Source organism: Salarias fasciatus, chromosome 1 (assembly GCF_902148845.1).
Source record: "Salarias fasciatus chromosome 1, fSalaFa1.1, whole genome shotgun sequence".
In the NCBI taxonomy this organism is placed as follows: Eukaryota; Metazoa; Chordata; class Actinopteri; order Blenniiformes; family Blenniidae; genus Salarias; species Salarias fasciatus.
The window spans coordinates 37065422-37086475 of NC_043745.1; the positions used below are offsets into that span (position 1 = coordinate 37065422).

A 21054-nucleotide genomic window follows, 5' to 3' on the forward strand; every position below is an offset into this window, starting at 1 on the left:
CTAAATTTTACTTTAATCTGCCATCAATCCCAATGTATTCTGTACTTTGATTTAAAAATTGATTTACTTTTTTCCCCTAAAATGTATTCAGAGTTATTCTCTCAAAAGTTATTCAAAGTTTTCGGTGATAAAAAAAAAAAAAAAAAAAATCTCCACTTGTGTAATGTTTTTTTTTCTGAAGTTTTCTTCAGAATTTGATTAACCTTTTAACCTTAACCTTCTAATATGATTAACACATGTTTTTTTTCTTTTTTAAAAATGTATGATATTTTTCCTACAAAATTTATTGAAGTATTTTCCAGGGTTTCATCAAATTTTTTTAAAAGTCATTAAGATTTTTTTTCCTTAAAAGTTTTTTTCTTTTTTTTCAAACTTTATTCAACATTTTCTGTAATTTATGAGCTTTTTTTTAACATTCTTTTCTGATTGAAAAATGCTTTTGCAGAATTCACTCAGACATTTTTCTCCAACAAAATGTTTTAAGAATATTTTCAGAATTTGACTATCGTATTCAAAATTCATTCTCATACAATTTATTTAGACCTTTTTTGTTAAACTGTATTTTTTTAATCCATTCATATATATTTTTAATCGAAAATATTGTGTCTGTTATGTCAAGTTTGACCACTTTTCAAAAATGTTGTGTCTTTAGTTTAATCTGACCAAAATCACAATTTATAACGTACATTCAAATCAAATTATATAGACACCCTTCAAAAAAATTTATTCAGATTGAGATCTCCGAAGATCGTTGTAAGACTTTTTCTCAGACTTTTTTTTGCCTTATTTTCTCAGAATTTCCCCACAATTTTTCAGAATATTTTCAAAATTTAATGACACTTGAAAAAAAATCAAAGAACCTCGAAAAGTCATTCTGACTTTCTTATCAATATGTATTTTTTTCTGATTTCTATTTTTTTATATTACAAGGAAAATTAATTAATTGAGATACTATTTTATTGAAATATATGGTTATTCAAGATGCAATTTATAGTGGTGTTGTTATGATTTGGGATTTAGTGACCTTACCATTAACATACACAAGAGAGGTATATTATCTATGTCATGTACTGACACATTTAACATGCTATTTACCATGATAAACGTTAACAATAGTGTAATATATCTTCTGTACATGATGGTTGGTTAGGTGCGTCGCCGCTAGAGGGCGCTCGCGTCTAAAACAAAGTGTGAGCTGTCAAGTTCCACCGGAGGAGGAGAAGAAGAACCGGGAGCCACTGCTGCAGCGTTCATGTGTGCGTTTACCTCCCTTAAACTGTTAGAAAGACAACATGCCCGTTATCTGTGCAGCAACCGGGTGCAACAACAAGTTCATTAAAGGTTCGGAAATACGATTTTACAGGTAAGTTGTTCTTACGTAAAGTTTCGGAAAGAGCCGAGCTGAAACATGTTAGCTTCCACGTGATAGCATCACAGAAACTCTGAAAAACACACATAGAACTCTTATTTTTAACTATTGTCTGGTCAATAAATACGTTCTGCTGCTGTCGCAAACATTACGTTGAAGCTAATATTTTACATGTCTTATATGATGCTGATATATCACTCAGAAAATACCTAGTTATCTAATTTACATTAAAATGACCAAAATACAGAGACATGCACAACCAAAACAACAAAACACCCATGATGAAATCAAGAAATCCTGCAGTTTTGAACAAAATCTCAATAGATGCCAAGTCATTTACATCTGCTTTCTTCATTTTTCTTTTGATAACGACTGTCCTTCCTAGAGTTGTATGTGGTGGTAGTTGAGGTAGGGTGAAACTAAAACTTGTTGCATGTCTGGTATTGTGATCATGTCATATTTCTGCAGAGACTATAAATTATACTTATTTGAAGGATGATACTGCATCTTTCCTCAACTTTCATCCAGCGTAGTCTTTCATGCACGACCCCATTATTACTCCTAATAGAGCAATGAAGAGCCAGCTGTGCAGCACTGTTCTGAAGAATCTGAGTCTCTCTTTAGGTGCTGGACCGAACTGCTGGGCAGCAGCCTGGATGGGAATTAGTGTTGGAACCGATTCGATCTAGTACATTATATTAGTATCGGGTTCAATATGGACAGAATTAAAAAATTGGACATCTGACTGACGACACTTATCCATATCCATTCTACAGTTTATGCTACACAACAAACACACTGCAGTCCAACACAATTTGTGTTCTGTGAGATAAACTTCTGGGTGATTTGCATTCAGCTTCATGTAACTTCTCGCATTAAACCAATAATTGTTTAAGATCTGTACTAATTTATCAGAGTCAGGTAGGTGCTGGAAAAAAACTGGATCAATGGAACAAGACCAATGACTGGACAACATAAATCTTTCCAGAAAGTATCTAGCCAGCGAACCAGTGGGTAATATTAACCAGCAATCTTAATTTAATGTATTCATACTATTATGGAAGTATTTAAAATAATTTGTGGCAATCTAAAGTCACTATTTTAAAAGTTCATTGCATCAACAGAAAAGGCACCACGGCCTACGTCAACATCTGCCAACAACTGAGATGTTTGAAGGCTGTAGAGAAAGGCCTCAGACTCGGTGAGATTCACCCCAAAGCTGTCAGACTGCTGCATTCAACACAGATCTCTTATCACCAGTGAAAGCTTAGGAGAAAGAAACATCAATATTCAGATGTCAGATCTGGAAAACGCCACAACAACAGAGTGTTCAGATAATTCAGGAATTTCGGGTCCGACTCTCGCTGTCAGGATGAATTTCTAAAAACCTGCATAATGCTACAGCTGTAGGAGAGGATTTTTGGATATTTCACTGTATTTTTATCACATATTGTACTGGTCTGACTCACACCAGATGTAATTGTTCTGCATGGGGCCCCTGAACTAAAACATGTGACACCGCTGTTCTGCTGTAGGCCACCACTGCTCACATAATTTTCTATAAAAGTGAAAACAGTGGCAAGAAGTCCTTAGTCATATGGATTATTTAGGATCAACTCCAGGAAATGGATTCCCCCGAAGTCTGTCTCATGGGTTCTCTGGTTTATGCTGCATGCAGACTTGGATCTGACTCTTGTTTGCAGACTAAATGAGACCCACCGGAGTAAATGTGTATTTTCTGCATATTGAGCCAGTGTTAATGATCAGCAGGGCTTCGGTTGCTGTTTGTGGATTATTGTTCTGTGGTTGTTAAAATTCTCGCCACTTCCCGTGCGTCAGGTTCCCTCTCAGCAAACCTCAACTCGCCAGCAAATGGGTTCACAGCTTGGGGATGAAGAACTTCATCCCGACCTCCAACACATGCCTCTGCTCGGAGCATTTCAGGACCGACTGCTTCCGGGACTACAACGGCAAACAGTTCCTCAGAGAAGACGCCGTGCCCACAATATTCACACAGCTACAGGATACATCCAAGGTTCGATTCCCAAACATAACTTTTAATCCTCCAGTGATTAGACCTCCTGAAAATCTTTGAAATGGTTCAATTTCAGCCTACTAACACCGGACAAAAATGGGATGACATTAAGTAAATATGATGAGGACTAAGAAGGCCAACTGACGCAGTTCTGAGACTAAAATGAACAGTTAACACGTTCAGTGTTCCCTGAAATGAATGCTGAGATCATTGTGCACGTGTTGCCAGATCGAGCTGCGTAAAAGAGGCGTCCCACCAAAAGAAACGCCTGCTGTAAACCAGGCGTCGGCCCAGGCAGAGAAAGAGCGAGCGAGAGAGGCCGCGGCGCGGAGAGAGAGGAGGGGAGGCATCAGGGTGAGTTTCTAATGGGCCTGACGGGTCAAGAATCACTGCAGCCCCCTGTGTGTGTGTGTGTGTGTGTGTGCGTGCATGCGCGCGCTTGGTAAAGCTGATTGTTCACCCAGTAATTGGGAACGTGAGCTATACGAACTGTGACAACTCATTTCCATTCTGTTCATGTAAACAGGTAAGTTCTGGAATCATGTGGCTCTGCTGGTGGCATTGTTCCATTGCGATCGGAAGGTTGTTGGTTTGATTCCCCATCTCCCCATCTTCACATGCAGACAAAGCCCAAACTGCTCCCCGTGTAAAAAAAAAAAAATCAGCTTTATAATTGGAGTCCTTTTACCATTTTTGTGTGTAAAATGCTGACAGCCATCTGTGAGCGCTCTTAAAATGTTTCTTTTTTGGGGTTTGGTGTTTTTGTATTTATAAAGGTAAATGTATTCCATCTTTGCAAACATCCAGACATTTACACAATTCTTTTCAGTGAAAATGGCAAAGTTTTTTGCATTTTCTGTGTTTGTTCTATGTCAGTGATGTTCAGGTATCACTGTAAACTGAGCTTTTTGAAAAAGGCTTCCACAGTGCAACTTTTTGAAAAATCGGATGTTCCAGTGTAAACAGCAACAGCTGAATTTTTCTGAAACACGCAAACTATGCTCGCAGTTCTGTGTGTTTCTTTACACGTGCGGGTAAATCGACACCAATATCAATGACAAGAGAGAGAGTTTGTTCAGTTTTTAGGATTGAACATGGAACACCTTGAGAAGCATTTTCAAAAAGCTGTTTTTACTGGCTCCAAGCAGCATTGCTGTTTAAATGGAGTCCTTAACCTCAATCAAAGTTTTGCTTTTCACTTGAAAATGCTGATAAATGGGTTCTCATAGATCAACCTGAAAGAAATGTGAAGACTAAAATGATCAGACGCTCACCATATGAACCCAAACAATCACAAAACGGGGTCAAAATCATGTTTTCACATTGGATCAATACTGTAAAAAAAATCTGGTGAAGGAGATCAGTCAAAGGTGTGTTCATGTTCAGATCCCGGAGCTGCAGCAGGGATCACTTATTCGGGCATTAACGGCGCTCACTGATGTGGTTTCAGGGCGGACGGGGCGGCCGCGGCGGGAAGTCGGGCTCTGACAGGTGAGTGGCTTTGTTCTTCTGTATGATTTCAGCCGGAGAGGGTTCGAATGCTCCTCCCTCAGTCTGATGGATGAAGGTCCGTTTGAAGCCGGGAGCTGTTCCTTCGCTTGAATTTAAAAACGGTTAACTCATCAGGTCAGAGATATTTACTGTAATTAGGTTTACCTCGCTTCAGGTCTCAGCTCATTGACTCAACAAGACTCCAGAATTACATGTTTTAATCACAGATTTGGTGGAGATTTGTCAGTTGAGCAACGACAAAACCCAGACCGACTGGAGTTTAATTCAGTCGACGATACTAGAGACTCTGAACCAAAATGTCTTTGACAGCCATGTACGTCAAGAGTAGCTCAAGTGTCCCTCATAAACACGTTTAGATGTTTAAAGCTCATCATGTGGATAATAAAGGTTTTACAACACGTTCAGGCTTTGAAAACTGTGATTTTCAAACTTCCCGACGTTGCAGCAGCTGGAAGCCGTTGGAACGTCCCAGAAGGATGTTCAAGTGGAAGTTTCCAGAAGTTACTTTGTTCCTTCAGGCTCCGAGTTGCCTTAATGAAACTATTGAAATCCAAAAACCAGATCAGAGGATCGTTTCATAATGAAGTCAAAGACAAAAGTGTCCCCAGGATGAAATTTTTTTTTTTTTTTGGTTTAGTTTCACGTCCTGGATGTTTTATGACTCTAATTGACATTGCCAGACCGTGTTGGACGCCGGGAGCGGTCACGGAGATAGACCCACACATGCTTTACTGTCACGTTAGACGTAAATAAAAACTGAAAAAGTGATTAAAGACATCCACTGAGGGGGGGGGGCCCGGGCGCCACGGGACAGCGCCATTAAAGGAACAGATCACATTAGATCAGCTTTATGTCTCCACCGCGCAGGCAGTCCATCGGCGCCAAGAGCAAAGTGTACGACAACAAAGGCCGCCTGCTCTCCAACGGCAAGGACGTGTGCGACTGCCTGGACGGCGACTGCATGGGCTGCTTCTACCCCTGCCCCGAGTGCGGCTCGCGCAAGTGCGGCGTGGAGTGCCGCTGCGACAGGAAGTGGCTGTACGAGCAGGTGGAGGTGGAGGGGGGCGAGATCATCCGCAACAAGTTCGCCGTCTAGTTGGTTTTTGGATGCGGCGTCGGCCGCTTTCTGACGGGCGAAATCTGTTTTCACTGCTGTCAGTTACATTGATGGACCAATGAAGACTGTTTTTTTTGTTGTTGTTTTTTTTCTTTTTGGAGAGTCTGAGGTAATGTTGGATGATATTTATCACCTTTTTTTAATGCTTTTTTCTTATTTTTGTGTCAACTCGTATTAAACTTGCTTTGAAATTGTGTTTTTATTTGAAATATTGTCACTCTCCATTGAAGTGAAATTCTGTGGCTGATGTATCTCTTGACATTTGTCATGACGGGTAATATTCTCTAGAAAAATACATTTTTACTGCATTATTTGCAGAGACAGATACATTTTCAAAAAATAAAATGAGTTGAGAAGTTTTCGGTCAACTGCCGTGGGGTTTTGTAAATGGAAGGAATATTGATATGTCCGTATTCACACATTTTTATTGCTCTTCACACAGCAGAGGTACAAAGCGCTCCAAATACAAATGATAAATTTCTATATATGATTTAGTGACTCTGCCTTTCAAGCTGTATCTTTTGTTCTCTATATAATTTTACACAATCTTTCAAGGAATTTTACACAGCTGATGTTAACAACTTAGCATAAACCAAAGCATATATTTGCTTAATAAGACTGAATTCAAAGAAGGTGGAGAGATGACCAGTCCATCATGGATAGAAACACAATCACACATACACAATGTTTTAGAGTCATTTTACCTCAAATGCATGTTTCTGGATGGAAATGTGAGAAACTGCAATCAGAGATCTGCTCTGTTTTCCTCTTCACACTGAAGAAAGTTCTTCATGTTAGCTGTATGTTTGGTGTTTGTGTCCTCTGTGGCAGAATAAATGTGAAACTTTTGCATAAAGAGTTAAAAAAATATATATTTATGTTAGTAGTTGTTAAAAACCAATATGAGAGTTTAAAAGAGAATGCATTTAAAGCAACACTAAGGAACTTTCAGTTTTCGTTGATTTTGGCGGCGCCAGTGGACAAAAGTGGTAGTGTTTTGCCTGACCGAATACTACAGTTCCCATGAGGACTAGCGCGTGGCGTCGTAAATTGCTGCTCCCGGTGGCATGCTGTCGGACTGAACTCGCCTACATTTGTTTCCAGGGGCTGTGTGAAGGATGGATAGCGACGAGGTAATGAATCTAAATGAATCTAATGGTGGCTAAACAATGTTATATCAAGATGTGACGCATGCCGTAAAGCAGTTCGCACATTTGGAGCTTTTTAGTTTGCAGGATTCCTACCACCCTCCTCACAGCTGCTTAGTCCAAGTGAAAGCAATACTGACGCCCTCAGCCCGTGACAGAGGGGTCATTCAACTAGTTGTAAGTCGAAGTATCATCACAAAAGATATTAAAATGTTTTATTAAGGTTGAAAAGTTCCTTAGTGTAGGTTTAAAGGAAAAATTCTGGACAGACAATTGAATTTCCTTCCTAATAAAATTGAAGCAGCCATACAGGTTTGGATCAGCCACTTTCTTCCAGAGTAGGAGCGTAAAGCATCAGGCCCATGGAGCAAAAACAAAGGAATTAAGAGCTGCAGTCGTTTCTAATAATAAAGAAAGTTATTGTTGCAACTTTTACACTTTACAAGGGCGTCCTGCGGGCCGGGTTTAGCCCACAGACCTGATGTTTGACACCCATGATTTCTCTTCTCACGCCATGTTATGGCTGATGGCTGCAGTCTGTCCCTCGCTCCCTGGCTGGACGTCCACCTCCTGTGACAGCTGAAGTCACAGTTCAGTGATAAGCGACATATGAGGCGCCATCAAGGTCTTTCAGCAGTCGCCGACATGAACGGGTGTGTTTGCTGGGAGTCATCACGGTAATCCGAACGCTGAGTTAATGCCCCTTTTTAGGATGTAATTAATTTTGAGCTCCATCAGGTCATCCTGTGGCTGGACGCTCCGCCGAGCCTCCTTCCTCCTCCGCCTCCCCGTGACCCCAGGCGGCACAGCAGCACCGTGACACAGCACTTCATCACACCGGCTGAAGAAAGAGGTGCAGGACTCCTCGGACAGTAACGTCCCATTTATACCCCAGAACCCCCCCCCCCCCCCCCCCCCCCCCCTCCCAATCCCCGACCTTGGGCTGAGCTGGAGGTCACGTGTGGTGCAGTCCCCAGGTCGCCAGGCGCCCTCTCAGCTCATTTAGAGGGAGTGTTGTTACAGCCGGAGGGCTGGACGCTCCGGTCCTGCCAAGACTCGAACACTGAGGGACTACAGTTGTTTTTTTGGGGGGGGTTAAAGGGCACCTAAACCCAATGGGCCCTGGTGGAAGTGCAGTGGTTTGCAGTCTCTTATGTGTTTTCTGGTTTCTGCCATAGTCAAAAATGGAGGCTTGACAGTGAAGTCGACCTTCTGAACGTGTCTTCAGCTCCCTGGGTCTGGATGAGCTCCATATATAGACACCATATGGATGGAACAAGTTAAATTCCAGCATGTTCTGTTAGTTTTCTTACTTTTCACTGTCACAGAATAAACTTTCCAGGCCCTTTTTTTTTTTTTTTTTTTTTTTTTTAAAGAGCTACATCTGCATGAAGCGTATTAATATTTATTAAAACTTAATCGATGAGAGGAAGTCCATGCAAACAAGCCATTCATCACTCGAATTTGGTTTTTCATGCAAATTTTAAGTTCTCTTCAGACGACAACACTCGAGTGGAAACATTAAACTTTTTCCATTTTAATGTCGGAAAAGTTTTCCGTGCAGACAGCAGCATTTAGAAAGCCATCGCCACAAAAGCAAGTGTAGTTTTTATGCCAGGCCACTAGCTGGTGCTGTGTTTATGGTTTTGCTATGTGACTATACAAGCTTGCATGCAGAGAACAGTTAAACTCTAAATATTCAGTCTCATAGGTCCTGTCAGTGTGTGCTGTATGTCGCGACTTATGCAGATGACGGTGCAGTAAATGTGCACAAACGGAAAGAAAGTTCCCAATCCAGTCACCTTCCTGATGAAGGGTAAAGCAGGTGCAGCTCCTCACAGGAGGTTAATTTCATCATGTCCTGAGAAAAGCAGCATTGCATCAGTGTCCATCTCCAGTGTACAGAGGAGGCACAGCGACAAATTCCTCTGCAAACTGGAGAAAACATCTATCTAAATATCAGGGAGGAGGGAGCGGCCGCCGCCTCCAGGGAGCGGCTGGATAAACACGAGCGCCGGCCGAAGGACAGCCATGACCTGTCAGGAAATGTTCACACTGACGGGGGGATGTGAGACGGAGTCTGAGGGGCTTCCTTCCACTGAATCCTCCAACACGGGGCTGAGGGGGAAGACAAAGTGGTCACTTCTAGGTTCACCTACAAACTTCAGGAGGATAAAATCTGAAGTGCTGGAACCAACCTGATGCGTCTGGGTGAGCGTAGCTGAAGGCGGCTCCCATGATGATAAAACAATAACAATAATGCATTCAATTTGTAGTGCACTTTATATTAATACTAATTTCAAAGTGCATAAAACAATAATATAACGCTAAAAATAAGATAAAACACTTTAAAGCAGCAATAAAAAATCACTAAGAACTTACTATCATTGTAAAGCAGAATTTACCAAGAGCTGGATTCTTCATCCACTAATAGGAAACACGAGCTGGAATTAGAGACATCAGTTTTACCCTACTGAGGATGTGCTGTTGCAGTAAAAAACCATTTTGGTGACTTTTTAAAGACAAAACAATATGTTACTGACATTATAAAAAAATCTGTTGGACTTGCAGTTCAGTATATTTACATGACAACTAAAAAAACTATTTGACTGTTGCAAACTACTCCTGAAAGTTTGAAAAGTTTCACTTTGGGAGCCGTTTGCAAAAAGTTTTCACTGTCTCCGACTCCATTTTCATGTAAACAGCCATTCAAATTGCAACTGAAGTTTTCCGTTTTAAAACACAGTCTGAGGTTTTATGTTTGTTGTTTTCTGATTTTTCTGAACGATCTGATCACCTAATGACAAATTTACAATGAAAATAGGTCTTCATCAATGTGTTTGCATGAGCATCTGATAAATCAAATAATGATGGGATTTTTTTTGTGTACATAAATGGTGAGATGTACAGCTTGAGTGACATTTGTGAATATTACGAAAGAAAATAAAAGATTCAGCTCAAATTTCTCACAGCTGTTTATTTCTCATAAAATTACATTCAAAATGCGTCTTTCTCACAAATAACACAAAAGTCACATAATAGTGTATAAAATATCGAAAGAGAACCATTTTGTGCATTTAGCCTCATAAAACTATTTAAACAGGAGCTAATAATCAGAGCGTTTGAACTCCCAACTGAAGCAGATGCTTGTTTGTGAGCTGACTTTCTGTTAAATTCTTCAGAAACTGTTAAAAAAAAGCAAACAGTTTCTCAGCTCTGCTGGAGGTTTTTACTCCTCTAATCTGCTTTTATTATTCGCCAAAACTGCAGCAGAAGGTCTTATTGGAGATGCTCCTGTTTTGAATTGAACATTGTGCCTCAGTGATCGTCTCCTCGGGCTGCTGGGATCAGAGCAGACGACCTTACAGCAGTGTGGAAGTGCAGGTCGGAGAACCATCAGGCCGGTCCGACGGCGGAGGTCAGCTCTGCCTGCAGGCTCGCCGTTTCTCCCAAACTAAAACCTAAAAAGCTGCCTGTGCAGCAAGTTTCTCTGTTGTTTTAAAGGGGCAGTATGTAAAGTGGAGGAGGGTGCTGACCTTGACTGCAGAGGGAACCGGGCTCAGAGCTGCATCAGCTTCAGGAATGTCCACACACTCCAGTTTTCTCCCACCGTCAGAAAAAAGCATGCATTTGAAGAAAAAGTCCAAGAGAATGACAGAACATTCTGTCTTTCTGTGTTTGTCTTGCTAACCTGCTTTCACCTTTATTCTGTTGATACTGACTGATGCCCTCGATGATACACCTCAGCGTTTTAAAGTGAAAATGGAAACCTTTCATTGTGCATTGGGGATCTTCTTCCCCTCAGTCGTCTTACTTCTTTTCTTCTTCCAGTTCCTCACAAGTTTCTCACACACTCTGAACTCTTTCTGATTCTGTCTCTCTTTTCTGCTGAAATCTGATCATTTTTAGTTCAAATTCTGCTGTTTAGCTTTTTCTTTTGGCTGAAATTTGGCTTGTGTCATTAGTCAGACACGCTACTAATGGATACACGTAGAATAACATCTTTACAGAACAATAACATTAAACTCACATCTATTTAATTATTTTTTATTGTCTTTTTTAATGATTGATTGATAAAAATAAATATGTAAGGATAGATGAAGGATATAAGAACCCACATACAATATTTCTATCCAATTAAATGTGTTTGAAAGTGCGAAACACATCAAAATTAAACATTTCTCAAACATTTCTTTCAAGATGTTACCAGGTTTCCCCCCAAAATATTGTAAAACATCCTGTTTTCACATCACCAAGTACTGAGGTCCAACGAAAGTTTGACTCTAAATAAGATAAAAACCAGGATTAATGTATGTTTTACCTAAGAGACCCGAATTTGTATGATCTCCTGTATTGTTGTGTACACCTCTGGTTCTTTGTTGTTACTGTTTCTGTTTTAAAAATGTGTGAAATTTTGAAAAAATAAAATTGGAAAAAAAAACAAAACCAGGATTACTACATGTTACCATTTTAGCGTGTATCGTCTGACTGTCAAGAGAAATGAGAACATTTCCTAATATGTTCTCGTTTCCTTAGAGCTGAATTCACTCCAAATGAATCTTGAATAAATCAAAAGAAACTGCAATTATTGCTTTTCTGCATCTCTGGTGTGAGACAGACACACACGCCTGGCAGGTTTAAAGATCAGTTGACTCATGATAAAATGATAAAATGTGGCTGTCAAACGGCGGAGGCTGTTGTTTACGCTTTGTTTTGGCTCCAGGGAGCTTTATAAAGTTTGGAAAAAAATATATATATTATGATGTTCATTGTCCTTAAAGCTATTTATTGTAAATTTCTACCTGTGAAAAGAAAAACATCCCCGAGCTTTGAAACAGCTGCAGCCCTGCCAGGCCAGAGCGAAGCACCGAGGGCTGCAGAGGAACCAGATCCACATTCAGCCACATCGCTTGTCCCCAGCAGCGAGACCCGGGTCTCAGAGAGCAGGAAAAATAAAGGAAACAGTCACAATAAGTCAGACGTTCAGACGGCTGTCAGATTCAGCAGTTCTGCTTTGACATTTAGACTGTGGTTTTCAAACTTTACTATTACATATCTGTGCTTTAAATTACATTTTTTTTCCAGTTTTGGTCTTGATTTATCACTCAAGACTTTTTTAGTGCAAAAGGATGCTTTAATTCAGTTTTATTTTACTTTATTTCACCTTGTTTAAGCTGAATTTAGGAAGTGTGAATAAAAATGAGGTAACTGTCTTTATAACTAATCAGGAGGCGATCGAAGAGCAAGGAAGGAGGGACACACACATCCCACATACCTTCATATTATCATTCTCTCTCTGCTCCTCTTCCAGACGGGTTAATAAGGCGGTCAGTCAGTCAGTGTCTGATGCTGAGCAGCTGGCAGGTTTCAACAGACGCACCAATCAGCTCTCTGGTCCTGTTCTTACACCTTCTTTGAATCAAATCAGTTAAATCTAAAAGCTTTAAATTGAATGCAACATGTCATAGAAAAGTTTGATTGATGGGAATAATCCACATGTAAATTCTGTCGACCCGAGACGGGATCTTGCTGGGATGAAGCTGCTGTGGTGGGGAGTGAGTTAGCAGTTTGTCTGGTTAATGCGGCTCGCTCCTGGACATTAGGAGTTTCTGGCTTTAATAAGATTTCACACTAACAGTCTGCAGACTCGGACCAAGAACCTGCTTTAGAGCCGGTCTGTATGAGACAGCATGCGGTGGACTTCAGGGTAGAAAGCCGCCATTATTCTTCCAGTTGCTCTGCAGATCTGTCCATTAGTTCTGCCTGTGCAGAGTGTTTTAAGGCAGGAATAGAAAGCAATGCTCTTCGCCACAAGCAGACACTGATTTACTGCTCTGTGGGAAATCTTTCATCTGATTTTGTGCTCATATTTTAACTTCCTAAAGCTGAAACAAACAGCATTTACTGCTACTCCAACAGCTTTAAGAGCAGTTTGCTCTCATCGCCTGACCTTGTTTGACCTTATTCAGAAACAAACAGCACCCACCAGCGAGCCAACAGTTTTCAAAACTTTATTGTTTAAATGCTAAACTTTTCTTAAGTGAAACTGGAGAAGGGGTGTGTTTTCACGTAAACAGGGCTCTGGTCCCGTGCGCTGGAAGGACATGCAAACTCACCATAGAGAGGCCCCCCCTCCCAACTCTAACCGGCGATTTTCTGCCTGTGAGATGGGCCAACTAACCACTGCACAGTCTCTCACAGACATCAATTCATCAAGTATGCAAAACCCTAAGTAAGCACAGGGAGAACATGCAAACTTCACACAGTCAGGCCCCCCAAGCAGGAATCGAACCGGGGATATTGTCAACCACCACACCACGCTTTGTATTTCACTGTTTCTTGAAGTCAAAGGTCAGAAGATGAAGGCCTGCTGGGAAAAAGGCCTGTTGCCATGGGGACTGTGTGGCTGCAGGAACAATGGGATCATTATCATTTGCTATATTTAATTTATTGATCACGTGCTCCTTTAGGCTCCCTCCCCGTCGACGCCATTGGCTGTGCCTCATTAGCGCCTCTCTCCTCTTGTTCATGTACGTCCTGCCAGTTTCTCTCGTTGCGTCTTCTGTTGTGAGTCTCGTTCTTTCACATCCTGGTTTAGACTCTTTTTCCTCTGGATCTCGATGTTGGATTACGACAACCTGCACACCAAACCTCACGTGCTTCTTGACTTTCAAACTAATTTCTCCCTTGTTTTTGGGTAATTTGGATCCTCACTGTTTGAGTTGGAAGCTCCTGAAGCAAATCTCCCCCTGCAGAATCAAAAACAACCATCATCTGCACCACCTTAACAGAATATGACCTTGCTCACTGTAAGAGTTGTTCTGCACACATTCTGGTTTTTTTTTTTTTTTTTGCCTGCTAAGCTCTGGCTACATTTAGTGAGATCCTACAGAAGAGAGCTCCTGATCTGCAGCCACTTTAGTTGAGCCTCAGGATATACTGCAGGCGCTATATTTTCATTTCCAGCTGTCACAAAAAGAAGCGAGGCTTTCTCTTTTCCTTATGGACGACCTCCTGTTCTCAGCAGGAAATCCACAGTCGCAGGACTGTAGGATTTTTAGGGGTCAGAAACCCTGTTTCAAGAAGAAAAAGCTAAAGAGTCTGTCTGACATTTAATCTCTCAGCCAGCCTTGATGAGTCTTTACCTCTTACATTAATCCCACTGCGGCCCGTGACATTTCCTCCATGTGAACATTTTCTGTTAACACCTAAAGGCAAAGTCACTCCTATTCTTGACTAGTATAGAAATACAGATTTTATAATGCTATAATGATCTATGGCAGTGCTGGGGTTCAATTACAAAAACAAGTAGGCTATTCACACGTGCACGTACAGGTTAGAAACATTGGAATTTTACATTGAAAGTCAGAAAGTTAATTATTTTGTCGATCGACAAAGGAAATACAAGAAAGACAAAGATCAAGCTCCTTAGTCGAATAAATCTAGTGTAAGCAGATTGATTAGTGTATCAACTAATAATGGTCGATAAAGTGTCTTCGTTAAACTGACTCACTACTGCCACCTAATGCACAGAAGTGGCATTACTTTAATTTTACACGCTGCACCCTTCATAAAAACAATACAACACAGAAGGACGTAGTGACGACTCGGACCCAGAGAGGTCGTTGACAGCAGTTTATTTCGCCAGCGGGTGAAACGTCCCCATCAGGACGAGCAGCTGAGCGCCGCTCCTCTGAAGCGCTCGCACTCCGTGTTCACCGGATTGCACAGTGTACACCTGCAGTTCCTGGCGACGGGGTAGGTGACGCCCACCGGGCAGCCCTCGATGTAGGTCACCTCGTCCGACCAGTCGCCGTTGCAGATTTCCTGTTGAACCCGAAGAATCGGGCGGATGTAGTTGAGATCCTGTTGAAATGATAGATTCGTAAAATGTCAATTGAGACATTTTTATAGAAGCAGTGATCAGAGCAGCAGGGTCCGGCCTGTCGGGTCATTGTTCGAATCCCACTGAGAGCAGGATAGGTAAATGAAGGCATGTTTGTGCTCCCCACCTTCTGGTAGCACTGTCCTTCACATATGGTGGTGTTGACGCACTTGGTGAGGCCGCAGCTCGTCACCGAGATGCTGAGATTAGTGGGGTGACAGCCGAAGCCACAGCCCCGCCTCGCCCCCGCCAGCAGCCCCAGCACCACCGTTACCATGACGACCAGCTGCATCCTCCCGCCGGGCGCAGTGCTGACACCTGCCACAAGGGGGGATCAGGACAGTTCAGGTGGCACGGGTCCAAAACATCCTGGGTCCCTTTTTTCGTATTGATGATGATTAAACAAATCCTTCTATCAAATGATTGTTTCATTATGATACAATTAATACAATAAACTGGAAAATTATTAAATATTTATGATTGTGAGAATTTCCAACAGTCCCACTTCACTTCTTTCCATCGTCCTCATTGAAGCTATACACTGTAATAAGTACCAATACATTCTCCCTTTATGATGAAGAGGAGAAACAAGACAAACTGGGCATAAACATGATTATTACTAACGTACAACTAATACAATTGTGTTTTAAATGTTATACCCAATGGGTAACTTGTTTTTTTTAATATGTAGAAAAAAATAAGCTGTAGGTCGACAATTTCAAACACATTTTAGTTCAGGGGCCACATGCAGCCCAATTACTGGACCAGTAAAATAGGACCACAATAACCCTTTTTTTTTAAAGTTGATAATTAAAAAAAAAAGTGCATATATTTTCACACCAAAAAAAAAAAAATCACTGCAGACAGTTACAACAATCTCAATATACTGATGATTTCAGTGGAACCTTTTGAAACAAAATACAACGAAAACGTCCAAGAAAACATCTGTGTTTGAACAAACTGACGGTGACAGCATGTCTTTCAGGCGAGTATCACAGATATCTCATCTCCGGTCTCAGTCTTGTGTTTGCTACTCAAGAAATTCGTTGAAACAAAAAAAAAAAAAAAAAAACATCTTTCTTGAATTATTTTGGGGTTTTGACCTCTTTTGGCCCATGAACGTTAAGTAATAATTGAAAAAAAAAAATATGGCCAAGATATTGATCTTTTGTTTTTGTCTTTTTTAACATAGTTCAAATCTTGTAAGAAACAGTCTCAAAATAAACTGGATGATCAGGGCATAAGGTTTGATCATTATTCATCCAGAAATTGAGTTAAAGGAAGGCAAACAGAGATTAGATGAGGGTGTATGGATCCCATCCGTCCTGCAGATCACAGCCTGGTTAAAATATTTACCCAACATTGCAATAAACTACATTAATGGGAGAAAGTCAGATTGGTGTGAAAACAAGCTTCAGCAGGTTAGATGCAGACTTAAAGCGGAGAAGGCGTACCTGTGGAGCCGGGTTGGGTTGGGATTCAGGCTTCGGTTGAAAGTCGTCTCCCCTTCAGCTGCTCGTCTTCAACCAGAAGAACCTCAGCTGTTTAAATACTGCTGCTGCTAAACCCCGTTAATCTGTTCAGCCTCGGCCAGCTGCTGCGTTTCTTACCTGTTTGGACCTGAAAGCAGATGCTCATCTCTTTCCTTCAACAGCCCCTGACTCAGGGCCTCTCCTCCTCCACACCGGTCGCTATCTTCACTGATCTTGTTTAAGGTTCAGGTCTCAGGTGGAGCTCAGGGAAATGGAAATAAAGGAGCCCCCGCAGTGAGGTGGAATAGAGTGACACGTCAGGTGATGGGAGCCGCCTCCACTGCTTTGTGACCGTCATTATTTTACAGTAATATTAATTCATCAATGTAGTCTTGATCTGTAGACCCTGTTTTCACTGGACAGACCACCATGTTGGATTGTTATTTCAATGACTCTTAACTGTAAAATGAGACTTTAGAGTTGCTGTATCTAGTTTTCAGACAGTTTAGTTTTACCCGACTGATGATGTGTTGTCCAAAACTGTTTCTATTTCCCCAAAACTCCTGTTTACTGGAGGAGGAGCTTCATTGTTCCTCTGAAGTCATGTGATCACCATTTCGAAATGAGTAACAATGTTAACGTCACCGGGGCTTAATGATTTGATCCATAATCAGAGCTGACAGCTTGGCTAATGGTCACAGCAGAACTGCAAAAACCACCAACTTAATGCAACGACACAAAAAATAATACAGAATAACAGCATACGCAGACTCTCATTAAGTAGAATCTGCTATAAAAAGCGTGACAGGGACATCCTTAATCATCTGCACAGCTTCAGCTGGTACACTGAGAGAACACCGAGCACAAAACCCTCAGAATCACATTGACCTGGCCTACTTTTGACTGCATACAAAACATTGCAGTTGACTTAAGAAACTGCATCCTACTCGACCGTTTATGCATGGTGAGGCAGCATACAGTATAGAGCTTCTCCTGTCTGTTTGGACAAATTCTCTGCTCTGCATTCGTGCATTCAGCAACAAAGGAAAAACTTTGCATTGCACCATGAGCCGGACTGTCTGCAGTGACAGCTAGATGGACGCACTTGGGCGGCGGCCACGGTTCATCCACCCGCTCCGTCTGCCCTTGCAGCCACCAGGGACTCCGGCTCCGCTGCATCCTGCTGAAACTGCCATACCTGCCTAACAAGGCTGCAAGGGCTTCCATAGAATCAGCTCCTCCCTGCCCGCTCTGCCGCTTTCTTTAGGAGAATCTCTGGAGAAATACATCATTGTTAACGTGCATTTACGTCCTTAATGAACACCAGTCGGAGTTGATTAATCTTGCATTCAGCGCAGAACACATCATCTGTCATTTTCTGATTAGCCGCCATAACAGCTGGTAATTCATTCTTTAAAAGAAAAAAAAAGTGCATCTGCAATGAAAAATAGATTTAAAACCATTAAGTTGGACCACTTTGGAAGCAACAGTTTGAGCACTTTAATGTTGATGTACTCTGCAGATTGTCTGTAATTGTGCTTCATCTTTCCAATCCAACATGGAAGGTTTCTCCATTCCTTTCACTTCCCAACATACTGATATCAGTGCAGCATGAAAAGTGTTGCTTTTTGTTTTAAATATTAAGACGTGATTAAAATGCAATTAATTGATAAAGCACAGAGCCCCTGATTGATTAGATTCATTATTTTAATGGTGTCCCATTACAGCTCATTAGATCCAAACAGATTTCTGTACTTTCTTCTCCTTTTATTCCCAAAACTGACTTGTCATTTCTTGTTTTAATATTTCCAGATGACAGCATGTACCATAGAGACAGAAAACCAGAAGACAGTCTCCAGTCCACAGTTGTCTAGTCTACTCTAGGGTTGATGATTACAGAAACATACCAAAAATTTTATATTTAATAATAAACAATAGTTTTACCATCCCTTTGTTACTCACAGTTGAAGACTCTGTGGCTTCAGACCTTTAAAATAATAGATATATTGTTGAAAATTAATCCAAAAAACAGCTTTACTAATTTGTGCTGAAGCAAAACCTTGTTTATGCACTTTTATTTGTTTTACTGAAATAAATGAGTTAAATCTGTACTTCTGGTAGAACCAAAGTCGATCTTTGTGGACAATATGCAGCTTTGCTTAGACGTTTACAGGTCACTTGTTGAATTCCTTGGTTTAAAAATATTGATGGAAAATGTTATGCATGAAAAAAAAAACAGGAAAAAAAAAATGTTCTGACTTTTCAAAGTCAGTGTGACAAATGAATTTCACTGATATAGTGCTTTTTAAAGTGCGTCAGCAGTCTTTCAGCACTTTCCATCATTAATTTCTCTCTCTCTCTCAAACACACACACACACACACACACACACACACACACACACACACACACACACACACACTGGTGGTGACAGCTGCCAAAGTGCTCAACTATCCATTGGGAACAATTTGGAGTCCAGTGTCGCGGTTCTGTGAGATCCGCACCAGAGAGAATGGGGAACTGAACCAGCAACCCTGTGATTAAAACACAGCCTGCTCAATGGACTGAACCACAGCTGCCACACGTCTGTTAAACAGTGCCAAACTGACTGGAATCACTTCGATTTCACCATTTACTGCCAGATGTTTTCCATTACACAGCATATATTCCTACCCTCCGACTGTATGAGATTGTTTTTTTGTCAGTACCCCAAATGCCACTTAATATGTAGAAAAAGCATATAGTAACCCCTATTTCTGACATATTTTGACATGAAATGTACCACTAGAGTGCAATGAGAGTCAGATTTAATGTTTATATTGAGAAGAAAACTTTTGTAGCCCTCCTGTCCTGACTGACGTCTTCACGCTTTGTTTTCTCACGTTTTTCTCCCTCGTGACTCCGACTGTTTCATGTCAAATCTTTCTTTCATACGTTTCCTGTTCTGTGTCTGTGGTGGGTTTTCACGCGGGCTTACTTCAGATTGGAATTTATCTGGATCTGGTCTGTGTATGAAATTCAGATAATATCCGATCTGTCGCACAAAAGGTGTAAAAAAGCAGAGGAGAGTGTTTGAATGACAGAGAGACGTCCCTCTGTCCCTCAGCCTGTCCAATAACGCCACACTATATCCACCGGGAATCAGTTTGGGAATGATGGACGAGGCGGCGCTCCCGGGCCAGGGATGATTTTCCGGTTCATAACTCTTAACACGACTGTAAAAACAGCTCCTTTGGGTGTGGAAGTTCATAAGCTGTACGTAAACCTACATTTATATATAAATATAAAAAACAGCAGCAAACTGTAGATCTTGCTGACGCTGCAGATTTATGTGACTGGTTTCTGAGCTCAGGAGTCGAGTCCCGCAGCGTAAACACTGCCACAACATCCACAAACACACTCAGTCAGTCCTCCAGAGCGTCGCCTCCGCCGCCGCTCCATCTGCCACCCAGTTGCTTCCGCACAGAAAAAAACACGTGGCGAGACCCTGAACGCACCACACGCCTTGCTCTGTCAGGTCTAAACAAACGCCTCCGCATCGCCGCCAAGGACGACACTTTTGTTTGGTGACTGAAGGAGGAGGAGGAGGAGGAGGAGGAGGAGGAGGAGGAGGAGGAGGAGGAGGCCGGCGTGCCGCTGGCGATGAGTCTTTATCCTTTCCCTTCTGCGTTCTCCCTTGTATTTATACACTCAAACTCATTTCACTGCAATTTGATTTTATTTCTATAGCGACAAACACAACGCCGTCATTTCACCAACAACAATTCTCCATGAGCAAGCAGAGGGAAGGAAGAACTCCCTTTCAACAGGAAGAAGCCTGCAGAGCCAGACTCAGGGACTGTGTCTGCGTCCCTCACCGAAACCGGGATCTGGTTCTACATGACAGGATCCTGACAGCTGAAAGCTCTGTTCCCCAGTCTGCTTCTGGAGTTGGACAGTGGAGGACGTCATCAGCCAGTAAATCCTCTCAGGGCTTCAGATTTGTTGCGTTCCTCCAGTTCCTCCAGCTCCCTCCACTGTGCAGGTTCTCACAGATCTCAGATTTCTTCACTTTGTCCTCAGGTTTAGATCATTTTTCACCAGATCAACCGAACCTGAATTCCTCCCAATGTCAGCGGTACTACTAACCACTACAACACCTTAAGAAGACAAGTGAAATCACGGAAACATTTTCTCTAACACAGCCACCAACACATCTGAGGCAGTAAACACCTCAGATGATCCGACCGTCACTGTCTGTGTTTAGACTGCATGTTCTTCCTGTGCGCTTCTCGCTGTGATTCTGTGAACTTTGACCTTCTCTCACAAACTGCAGACATGCTATTTCGAGGAATTACCTGTCTCTGTGAGTTATGGACTATTGATCTGACTCCAATCAGGATTTAAGGATGGATGGATGGATGGATGGATGGATGGATGGATGGATGGAGTTCATTAGAACTACTACAGTCCAACACTACATGTCTACATGTTTCGTTATATTCATTGTCTCCATATCCACCACCTAAAACCAAAAGA

The 21054-nt window shown here is 41.6% G+C and overlaps 2 protein-coding genes across 2 annotated transcripts; one reads left to right on the plus strand and one right to left on the minus strand.

Moving 5' to 3' along the window:
• The first annotated feature begins 1227 nt into the window (after positions 1–1227).
• arl14ep (ADP-ribosylation factor-like 14 effector protein) lies at positions 1228–6792 on the plus strand. Its single transcript, XM_030091346.1, has 5 exons — positions 1228–1363; positions 3209–3404; positions 3633–3758; positions 4855–4895; positions 5784–6792. Exons 1-5 carry the CDS (start codon positions 1293–1295, stop codon positions 6010–6012), a joined length of 663 nt encoding a protein of 220 aa, XP_029947206.1. The 5' UTR covers positions 1228–1292; the 3' UTR covers positions 6013–6792.
• An 8021-nt stretch (positions 6793–14813) lies between these two features.
• LOC115387339 (gonadotropin subunit beta-1-like) lies at positions 14814–16579 on the minus strand. The gene is made up of 3 exons (XM_030090017.1): positions 16521–16579; positions 15194–15384; positions 14814–15047 (listed from the first exon to the last, which is right to left on the minus strand). The coding sequence occupies exons 2-3, from the start codon at positions 15356–15358 to the stop codon at positions 14847–14849; spliced, it is 366 nt and encodes a 121-aa protein (XP_029945877.1). The 5' UTR covers positions 15359–15384; positions 16521–16579; the 3' UTR covers positions 14814–14846.
• Between the last annotated feature and the right edge of the window lie 4475 nt (positions 16580–21054).

Bases quoted from the DNA above. Each gene is read 5' to 3' on its own strand.
- arl14ep (XM_030091346.1), top strand. From the start codon at position 1,293: ATGCCCGTTATCTGTGCAGCAACCGGGTGCAACAACAAGTTCATTAAA. The intron at 1,364-3,208 runs GTAAGTTGTTCT...CCCGTGCGTCAG, and splicing joins TCGGAAATACGATTTTACAG to GTTCCCTCTCAGCAAACCTC. The intron at 3,759-4,854 runs GTGAGTTTCTAA...ATGTGGTTTCAG, and splicing joins AGAGGAGGGGAGGCATCAGG to GGCGGACGGGGCGGCCGCGG.
- LOC115387339 (XM_030090017.1), bottom strand. From the start codon at position 15,358: ATGCAGCTGGTCGTCATGGTAACGGTGGTGCTGGGGCTGCTGGCGGGG. The intron at 15,048-15,193 runs GTGGGGAGCACA...TCATTTCAACAG, and splicing joins AAGGACAGTGCTACCAGAAG to GATCTCAACTACATCCGCCC.